Source organism: Contarinia nasturtii, unplaced genomic scaffold, assembly GCF_009176525.2.
Source record: "Contarinia nasturtii isolate CC-2019 unplaced genomic scaffold, AAFC_CNas_1.1 Cnas_scaffold_5141, whole genome shotgun sequence".
Classification (NCBI taxonomy): domain Eukaryota; kingdom Metazoa; phylum Arthropoda; class Insecta; order Diptera; family Cecidomyiidae; genus Contarinia; species Contarinia nasturtii.
In genome coordinates, this window is record NW_022202419.1 from 231 (window position 1) to 11,473 (window position 11,243).

The 11,243-nt window shown below is 34.0% G+C and overlaps 1 protein-coding gene across 2 annotated transcripts; it reads left to right on the forward strand.

The window, feature by feature from the left end:
• Positions 1-5,209: 5,209 nt before the first annotated feature.
• LOC116351286 (piggyBac transposable element-derived protein 4-like) lies at positions 5,210-7,303 on the forward strand. Of its 2 annotated transcripts, XM_031783368.1 has the most exons (3): positions 5,210-5,362; positions 5,440-6,417; positions 6,486-7,303. In XM_031783368.1, exons 2-3 carry the CDS (start codon positions 5,441-5,443, stop codon positions 7,285-7,287), a joined length of 1,779 nt encoding a protein of 592 aa, XP_031639228.1. In that variant the 5' UTR covers positions 5,210-5,362; position 5,440; the 3' UTR covers positions 7,288-7,303. The 2 variants fall into 2 exon arrangements, with proteins under 2 accessions (XP_031639228.1, XP_031639227.1); XM_031783367.1 differs by lacking the exon at positions 5,210-5,362 and having other exon boundaries at positions 5,426-6,417.
• The last annotated feature ends 3,940 nt before the right edge of the window (positions 7,304-11,243 follow it).

Sequence of the window (11,243 nt, forward strand, 5' to 3'; positions counted from 1 at the left end):
ATTGAAACAGGACGTTCCAAATTGACAAATGACTTGCCAAAAACATGAATACGTAAAATACATTACGTCAAAAATGTCACAATCTCTCCCATCTCTCCAAGCCAACAGATGGCATTAATGTAAACCATTCGCAATGTGTCTCTTCTTAGAGCCATCCACTTGGGCACATCTATACCATTGCCTTGGAGCATTTTCGACAAACGAAGCAGTGAGGAACGTATTTCCTTTCGTCATCGTATACGATATCGACCACGTTGTAAATTGACGACTTGTGCTTCGGAAGGTCTCGTTTTTTCACACGATGTACAATACATATAAAGTTACCATCTTGCAACAGCTTAAAATTGTTTCGCACTTTACGTGTGCTCGCGTTATCTATTATTATGAACAAATGAATATTTTTTATGAATTTTAAGATTTATATTTTTTTTTATTTGAATACAAATGGACGGACCAAAATAAAAATGAAATGCGAATGTATGGACCGGACAAATATTTTTATGAAATGATAAAAGGCGACGAGTGATGAAACCAAAATTTGAAACACAAAATTTCTGATATCAATTCAAATCACCATGAACAAATTGAAAAGTTCCAGAACGAAAAAGTTTTCGAAGATCAAAAACAAGTACGCAAGATCGCAGACAGACAGATGATTACTCTGACTCAAAATATCTCAATATAATGTCTGTCGAAATTAATTCACGTGCAAATATAGAATTTAAAAAAATGTACGACATAACAAAAATATGAAAGCAATGTGCATTGAACTTTGATTGAAACAGCTAGAACAAAATTGGTCTACAAAAAAACATGGCCGACATTATGCGAACTAACGGGTGTAAATATAAAAAAATGAAGACAAAATTTTGGGAAATAAAATAGAAATGGCGCTCAAAAAAAGAAAGAAAATACCGCACATTACGGAAACAATACTTACTTTTCATGTTTAGATTTTGTTTTCATTTCATTTCACTTTTTTTTTGCACAAACGTTTTGCGATGTACAGCGCTCTTGTAACGCTCTCCGAAGAATGACATATTATTCGAAACACAATCGATTTGACAATATATTTTGTATTGGTGTGAATCGACAGATTTATGACACTACACTGACAATGAGAGGTGAGAGCGAGTGAGATAGTTTATTGAAAAAGGACTGAGCAAGTGCTGTGCATATTTGGGCTAATGAGTTGATACGATTAACTTGAAAACAGATATACACACTGTATATTACATTTAGTAATGTACTCGTATTTCAAAATTATGATTTTGATTATTTAGTAAAATTTGTTCAGTAATGGTCAATTGTTTATCCAGAAATAAAAATAAACAAACAAAATAAAATAAAAAATAAATAAAGCCTTCAATAATTAAAATGAATTTCATCTAATAACCGAATTGGTCAATGTTGAAAAATTTAACAATATAGTCTTTGCATATGAAGATCAACTGAAGCGAAATAAGTTTAAATTTTATCAAGTCAAAAACACCCAAAAGAAAATAAAAGAGGTGGACTTTCAAAACAGAGTAATAATGTATTCCATTTTTTTTAATGATGAAAGTGCATTAGATGTGGCTATCAGGAAAAATTTCTATAAGACAGTCGAAGAATAGAATCTCAATTCTATTGAAGATATTCTATCAAATGATTCGATTAGAAAACTAATGACAGAGCATGGATTTATTAGTATAGATAGGACACGAATCGAAGATTCTGAAAAGTACAAAGAAACGATAGAAGTTCATTTGAAATTTGCTTGTAAGCATATTCATGATATATACAAAATATAAAATAATATATTAATAAAACCAAACTATGTAATAAAAACAAAAAAAAGCAGGAAAATTGTAAATATAAATTGCAATGAAAATTAAAAACCCATGCAAACTGAAGGAAAATAAATGAATACAATTCAATGGAAAAACCGTCGAATAAAAAGTAAAAAAAAACTATGTAATTTAACCAAGAGAACACTTGAATAGCAACGTTTTCCATTCAATTATACTGGGGTAGTTAATGTGACACTTTTGATAAAATCCATATTTTAATAATAACTTATTGCAATCATTCACTGTTGGGTTATATTATGTGATAATTAAAAATTAAATTAGCGCGTGCTTTCGCGAAATAATTTTAAACTATGAATCAACTTTAAACATTACGATTTTTGTGTGTATTTAAAACTTAAATATAAAAATTTTATCGTTTTCAAACTTAACCAGGTGTCACTATTTTTGATAGTTTCAATTTATTTGGTTTCGTTAAATTAAAAATTCATTTTAAACAAAAAAATTCCGGTTGTCAACTTATACTCCCAATATGTTATTCTTATATTTTATCAATTCCATTAATGAGATTCAACTGGGACTAATTACGGAAAAATGGTAAAACAATTTAAATTACATTTTGTTACTTGCTTCGCATTTGCATAATCTTCATATGAAGAGATTCATGTTTTGATTGATAATCCTGGCGCAATTTGAAGCAACGAAATGAAGAAGAGAAAAAAATAAAGTAAATGTTTCTATAGATTTGGATTGAATTTCATTGAAAGCCCTGGCGGGGGAACAATTTGAAACAACGAAATAAAGAAAAGAAAAAAATATCTTCGTCGCAATGCATACGAATCAATCGAACTAAACCAATAAAAAAATTAAAATGGCGGATGGTGTTGTCGCAATTAAACTGGTCCAGTTCACATGTTATTTTACTACTCTCGTGTGTTTTGAATTTTAAGTTTTTTAGTTAAGCTAAATTAAATTTAAAAAAAATGGGAATCCAAGCTCAAAAATGTAAAAATATTTCAACCATTTCATCTATTTTGCTAATTTGATACTTTGTGTAACATTTGTCACTTTTGTGTAACATTTATCATGTTTTTGTGATTTTTTCAAGGAAACTGTATCAAAAATTGATTGTATCTCAAAACTAACATCGGATTCGATTTTCTCGTGCCAAAAAACCTCCCAATACATATTTTTGAGTGTTTAAGTCTACATTAAGTATGACTTTTGGACGAAAATTGGAATCTTTTTCATAGGTATCACTCCAGGCATGAAATTTTTTTCCATCAACTAAAGTCGCTCAAAATCTATTGCTAATTCTATCCCTCGCGACCCCCAATCATCCTGTATAGTCAGATTTTAAATAACTTCTTTGGGGGGAGAGTTATTGTGTTAACAAATTTTGCGTACGGCAACGTACAACGTGGAACAGACTCACAACAACCATGCTCAAAACGGCTTGATTCGGGTTCTCTGATCTCAGAAACGTCCAGAAAATATGTTTTTGGGATGTTGTAAACTTTGACCCATTGCAATACTTTCCCCTTACACACTAGGTGTGTGCGGAAAAGTAAAACCACTTTTATATTTCGGGCTATAGAATTTATTTCACAGAATTACGTAGTGGTGAATCACCCCTTGTGATGCATGTGATAGATTACAAAATTAAAATTGGAATGACCAAGTTTGTAGGATGGAAATAATATTTATACATTGCTTATTTTAATGTATGTGTAAACAGGAAATGCACATATTTCTGTCCATATTTGGGCATAATTTTCCATTAATTACTAAGGAACTATCAAATGCATTGAGAGAAATCGCAGATGATAGGCGTCCATATGTCTTTATGAGAGTAGATCACAAGGTGCACATCGTATTAAAAATAATATTGCATTGGCGGACAATTGTCATATGTTCAAATAGAGTGTGAGTCAAATGGAGTGTGAGTGAATTTTGCGTAAAATTGCACAACATGTTTTGACATGAAAGTGGGAGAGAGGAATATAAAAAATGAGAGCGGGAGAGAGGAAAAGAGAATGTTGACACTGAGTGTCGCAGGACTTCGTCATAAAATGTGAAATTTATGATGTGCGCTCTGGAATGGGGCAATGGGAATACAATTGAATAAAGTCAATTACATTTTCGTTGCTCAAATTGCTGCGATTAGCCTTGAATACATCACATTTCGATATTCAAATGGTCACAATTGATTTTGAATGGCTTGTATCTCGGCGCTCATATAAATTGTGTAATGAATATGACTCCCTCGCGCTTGAATACATGGTGCATTATATTTTTATTTTGTTTATAGATAGACAGATTTTACTACATGTTATGTGTATCGAACGCACGTTCGAGCACTACCACAACCAAAAAGCGCAAACTACAACGGTTGGCAAATGTGAAGTGTGACGTTTGTCAATCAGTATGAATACGACCGCGAGCAAGAGCAGAGTGGAGGGTTTTTGCTGCCGATGTGCCGGCTTTTCCCTCAAACAATCAGTTTTCAAGAGAAAATAAAGAAGACAACAAAAAAAGCAAATCATCTTTTACTCATTAGATTGGTCCTTCAATTTTCAGTGTTCCCATTTTTTAGGTTTATTTCAGCTGTGTTGTGAGAGAGAGAGTAAGTTTCTCCATACAAATAATTTTAAACACGATTTGACGATTCAACTTTTTGATTCTCCTGACGAAACTGTGAATGCAATGCACTCAAACATAAACATCGATAGAACGATATTTGTATGCAATTGAGTCTTCGTCCTGAGGAAATAATAATTAATTGGACATATATTATCGTATTCTTTGAAACAAGAAGTTTACTGCATCCAGCAACACTTCCATTGTTACAATTACTATAACAATCACTTCTATTGTTTATAATATGCATACCGCAGACGCATAAAAAGACTAGCTGCATCCATCCATAGCCGCTATTTACCCGGTAGAATCATACGTCAACCATCACTATAATAATTTCTATTACTCTTCCGCGGACCTTATGTCGCTTGTATGGTATTATGATTGTAGACGTTCCTTCCGGCTCAACCAAGTATTAATTACTAATCGAGTGTTGGTACTCTTCAAAACATACATGGGCACAGGGGGTGTAAGCCTGGATAACCCCCCTTAACCCTTAAACGCACAGGTGGGGTCTCACAGGCCCTAAGAGTTGTTTTTTTAAAAAAAAAAAACAAAAATATTTTTTAAATTGGAAAATTCCGTTGAGCGTTTTCTTTCTTAATATCATATCTATGATATACAATCAAATATTTCCATGTTTGACGCATAGATGGAGTTTTGGAAAGTTTGATACCAAAAGCTAACGTAAAAACACACCAGGGGTCGCTTTAGGCCCCAAAGGATTTTGTATGAAAAATGACATATAACCAAATATGAAACTCAAAGACATTCGTTGACACAACATTCAGTGTTTCCATTCCGGTAAACAACAAAGCAGTGATTTGTTTTGAATATATATTTTTCATCTATATTGTGTTCCAAACGTAAATTTTTATTCGTTGACATCTTTTTCCGCTTGTATTTTTACATGAAAATATTCGAGACAAAAGGTAAAATATTTTATTTCGCTGTTTTGCTTTTTCGATTGGTTTTATTGTGCAATTATTTTTGTGATTCATATGTGTAGAATGTTTCAACCGATGGTTAATTTGCGACGGCTAACACAGCGTCAAATTGCTGATGCAATGCAAGCAAATGATGACGATGAGAGTTTGGATGCCGATTTTGCTGACGAAGAAGAAAGTTATATCGATGACCTCACCGACAGTGAAGAAGATCATCAAAGTAATTTTGAAGAGGATAGTGAGAGCGAGAGCGAGAACGAAGACATGAACGTTGATGATGAAGAGGTAGAAGAAAGCACCGTGTTCACTGGCAAAGACGGAACTGAATGGGAGCACGAGCCGGTTCAATGGGCACGACAGCAACGCAATCCAAATCGATCAAAATTGATGACGGTCACAAAAGTTCCTGGTCAACATTTCGATAGTCCTTTCGACTATTTCAACGCAATTTTTTCTCAGCCAGTGATCGATATGATTGTACGTTACACAAATATTGAGGGCCGTAAACACAAAGCAAATTTCAAAGATGTCGACGATATTGAAATTCATGCATTTATTGGTTTACTGTTTGCCGCCGGTGTTGATAGATCAAGTAAGCGGAATTATCGTGAATTCTATGGAATTACACGAGGAATGCCATTGTTTCGTGCAACATTGTGCTTGACACGTTTCATGGAGTTGCTACGCTTTTTACGATTTGATGACAAAGATACACGTTCGGAACGGCGCAAACAAGATAAATTGGCTCCAATTCGGGACCTTTTTGATATGGTTGTGAAGAACCTAGGAAAAATGTATTCACCAGGAGAAAACGTGACTATTGATGAACAGCTAGTGCCATTCAGAGGACGATGCAGTTTCAAACAGTATATTCCGAGCAAACCTGACAAATACGGTTTGAAAATTTTTTGGTTGGTAGATGCCAAAAATTGGTATCCACTAAAGGCAATTCCGTACCTTGGTCGAGAACGTTCTGGTGCTGCACGTCAAACAAACATTGCAAAAAACATCGTTCTCAATTTGTGTCAACCATATTACAAGTAAATATTGACTAGCAAAATTTCAAATAATATTTTTATACTCTAAGCTATGTTTTTTTTTATTTTAGGACGAACCGAACTGTTGTGTTTGACAATTTTTTTTCAAACTATGATACGCAAGCAGAGCTGCAAACAAATGGTTTGTACAGCGTTGGTACAGTTCGTAAGAACAAAAAGTTTGTCCCGCCTGAATTCAAACCATCAAATGAACGTGAAGTCGGCTCAAACTTGTTTGGTTTCCGACGAACATGCACTTTGCTCTCGCATATTCCTCGACCGAAAAAAAGTGTCATATTTTTATCAACTTTGCATCGTACCGATAGAGTAGAAGAGAATGGCAAAGCTGAAATCAACATGTTTTACAACGAGTTCAAAGGCGGTGTTGACGTACTCGATGAATTGTGTCACACGTATACTGTTCAGCGCAAAACAAATCGATGGCCGATGGCATATTTCATGAATTTGGTGAACGTTGCTGGAGTCGCAGCGTATGCCATGTGGCGTACGGCCAACAACAAGCTCGATGATCGTGTGAAGGAAGAACGGAAGAATTTTCTTACGCGTCTCTACATTGAGCTCACGTATCAACAGATTGCCCGACGCAGTACACAAGGCCTAACGATTGGTCAACGACAATCAATTAGCGATATTCTTGGAAATAACACGACTGTCGTAGAGCCATCCACATCACGAGCTACCAAGAAGAACATTAGACGTCGGTGCCATATTTGTCCACGCAGCGTTGATCGAAAAATCAAACAAATGTGCGAAGTATGTCGGAAAAATGTTTGCAAACAGCATGCTTACTCAATCATCAAATGCAAAAAGTGTCAGAAGCAGCCTGTCATCAATTCTTCAGATTCAGAATGATATTCATGACATTTCACCACTCTTTTTTCTATTGCAATACTTTGTTTTTTTACCATATTTTCTATAAGATCATTAGATTCAAGCAAAAACATATCTTTATATGACATAAAAATTGTCACGAACGTAAATGAATTGAAAAAAAGACTACCTCTTAGACTTAATTTTGACTGCAATTGATTTTTTTCATAAAAAAATCAACATAAAATTGTGATGTTGTATTAGAAAAATAAAGAATAAGCCATGGTATAACCTTAAAATGACATATTTTGTTCATTGAATGCCATTTTATATAGGTTTTATATGAAAATTCTTCAAGGTCCAAAAAGACCCCACCTGTGCGCTTACGTTACTGTTTTAGCCTGTGCGGTTAAGGGTTAAATCGTCCCAGCTACACTTCCCGAAAATTCTTTCCCCAGCAAATGGTTTTTGCGAAAAAAGTGAAGACCGTTTTTTTTTTTGCTTTTCAAGTTTTGAGGTACAGAGAAATCTTTAAAATTACTAGGGTTTTTCGCGACGGAATCTCTCTTGATTTTCTGGGATTTTTTTGTTCAATTGTAAAATCGAAAGCACTTTTTGCTACAAATTTCCTTGCGAAAAATTCTTTCTACCTACTATTTGCTAGGGCTTTTTATTCTTAGTTTTTTCACAAAAATCGTTGAAATAAAATGCTACCTCTGTGCTTAGACTTTTAGACTTTGACTTTGCAATATGTCACTTAGGAAATTTGTCGCCAATACATTATATGCTTTTATTACCTGAAATACATTTTCATCATATTTTCTTGTTTCTAACCATAAGAATTGCCAAAGCCTCTATTTCAATGCTCTCTTTTCGGAACGTTTTGTCATTACATTTCAAAATGATTTCACTAATGACTTCACATGACTTTCAAATGAGTCATCAGTAATGAATTCTCACGTGACTTACAAATCGTTGTATCTTCAAATTTTAAGTTTTTGAGTTAGTTTTGGTTCAATCGTTCAATTAAGTACAACAAGTTATATACAAATAAAAAAAAAAGTAAGACCTCAAAAATATTTTTTATACTTTGGAAAAAAGTCCAAAAAACTACAAAAAAATGAAATTAGAAGCGTGGTATTTTTTACATATCGGCTTGTGGTATTTTTTATATGTCGGCTTGATATCGTGTAGTGAAAATGAAAAGCTGACATATAATTTGGAGAAAAAGTGCGATCTGCTGATTAATGAAATAAATGTCCATAGCCCGGGACAAATTGGCAAAGGGAGTTTTCTTGAATTGAATTTGTGTCGTTTTGTGGAGATAAAGTTATTGGGATTTCCATAGGAACAGCGAAAACGAATAAAATGACAATAGAATTAGTGATAGATATGTGGAACTATAAAACAAATGAAAATGGGTTCCTTACTGTTGCAGGACCCGCTGTGCCTAACGCGGACTCAGATATTCCAAACCCTTATGTACATTTCCGCAGTGAATTCCAAGGCGGACAAAGTACAATTTTTAAAGGATCGAGTACTATCTGTCAAAATATTTCCCCCTATGCCAAGCGAAATTAATTCGATATACGGCGCTGATTTAATTGTCACTCTGTCATTTCACAATAATACTTTTTTTGGCTTGACAATAATAAGCTCTTCATTTGAAATGCATACACATTCATAATTATTGAATCGTTGAAAAAAAACATGTCATAAAATATTTTTCTATAATTTTTCATTAAAATTTTTAAAGAAAAATTAATTTGTTTATACGAGTAAATTACAATAATTTCAAAAAAAATGTTGCATCGATTAAATAAGAATCCAATGTACATAGTAATGACAATGCGACACCTACCGTAAAAATGCAAAAAGAAACGTAGTTGGTCTCCATTGTAGCATTTTAGTCCGCCATGACAGCATCTTCGTTTTACTTGACCAATCACAGAGAAGCAAAACGAAGATGCTTTTATGGCGGACCAAAATGTTAAAATTCCAAATAAGTTTCCTTTTCCATTTTTACGGTAGGTGTCGCATTGGTATTACTTTTTACATTAGATTCTTGTTCAATCTATGAAAAAAAATTGAAATTATTGTTATTTTTAAACAAATAAATTTAAAATATAGAGAATTTTTATGAAAAACGTAAGGAGAATATTTTATGATATGTTTCTTTTTTTTACTCGACCGTTCAAAAATTATGCATGTTGAATGAAGAGCTTAAATATTGTCAAGCCAAAAAATGTATTATTGTGGAATGACATAGAGTGACATTTACATCAGCGCCGTATATCGGATTAATTTCGCTTAGCAAAGGGGGAAACGTCGTACTCGGACCGAGGTGTCAACCGGACACAGACGGACAGAAATTTGTCCAATTTTGTCCGTCCGTCCGGTCCGAAAGCCTTAGCAAATGGGAACGGACATTCGGACGTTTATCCAAAATGTGTTCCATCACAATCCGAGCAAAAATCCGAAAGTCCGTTCTCATTTTCGGACAGTCGGATCGGACGTCCGAAATCCAATGTAAACTGTACGAACATCGGACCGGACGTCCGGGAATTTGCTAAGGCTTTCGGACCTGACGGGCGGACAAGTTTTGTCCGGTTGACACCTTAACTCGGTCCTTTTTGATCGCTGGTAATAAACATCTCCACGCGATCGCAATTTTATACAGTAGTAGGCAAAAGTTTCCAATCTGACATAAAAAGACACATTGTATTTTTAAATGCATATATTGTTTATTCAATATAGTCCCCTTGAACACGAATTACATTTTCATACCGATGCTTCAATGCTTTAATTCCTCCTTCAAACCACTCGGCATCTTTGTCCTCCCATACGTTGAAAATATCGGTTGATATCTCATCTTCGGTCTCATATTGCTTCCCCTTGAGATACCTTTTGGTGTTTGGGAACAGAAAGTAGTCGCTGGGGGGCCAGATCTGGAGAATGCGGTGGATGGCGAAGTTGATCAAACCCACATTCCCTGATGGCAGCTTGTGCAAGCAATGATTTGTGAGGCGGTACGTTGTCGTGCAAAAGAAGAACTTTTCAAGTGAGCAAACCAGGGCGTTTTTCTCTGATTGCTTTGCGCAATCTATGCATCTTTTGTGCATAATAGTAGCCACGTTTATGCCATTTCATCGTCTGTTATTTGAGCTCTAGAGATCTTAGTAATGGATCCAGGTTTCATCGCCAGTCACTATTCGATCAAATTTATCCTCTTCATTCCATTCCAACAACTCATGTGCAGCAGCAACTGTTAGGAAAGAATTTGACATTTTTATTAACGCAATTTATAGTTTTTAAAGTCATAAGCGCACATTTGAAAGCCGGCGGGGGCCTATAGTTTCTGTTGAATTAATTTCTGAAGCCTGAGAAATAATTATTAGGAATAATTTCCAAAATATTATTTCCAGAAATTAATTCTCTTTTTTTAAATCCATTTTCTGAGAGCATAAAATTAATTTCTATGAGTTTGGAAATTATTTCTATGGAAATAAATTCTGAAATTTAATTTCTAGAAATTATTTCCATTTTCAAATTAAATTAATTTCTAGAAATTATTTACGGGGGAGAGTCTGAAGCCCGAGAAATAATTTCTAAAATATTATTTCTAGATACTAGGGTTCGCCCCGTGCTCGAAATTCGAGCATTCGTTTTTTTCTAGATACAGCTATACACATTTTTATTAATTTCACATTTATTACTTTTTATTGTACATTTTAAACTTTACAATTATTTCTTAATATTTTTTCCAAATGTTATATCAATATTGTTGACCGCTGTTTGCAAATAATTCCTTCACTTGATTTAGTACTTTCTATCGTTGTGGTCCCCGATTGATCTAATTTAAAAAATGTTGCAAGTTCGGAATTTGATCTTGTTGTCCTTCTATTCGCTTTTTTATCTTTCTCACTGTTGCTCATTTGATATTTTTATCATGACGATGGAAAAAAAAATAGGTTGCATAACAAAAGGAATTACTTACA

Excerpts from the sequence above, each read along its gene's own strand:
- LOC116351286 (XM_031783367.1), top strand. The coding sequence starts at position 5,432 with ATGTGTAGAATGTTTCAACCGATGGTTAATTTGCGACGGCTAACACAG. Across the intron at positions 6,418-6,485 it reads TTGTGTCAACCATATTACAA|GACGAACCGAACTGTTGTGT; the intron begins GTAAATATTGAC and ends TTTTTATTTTAG.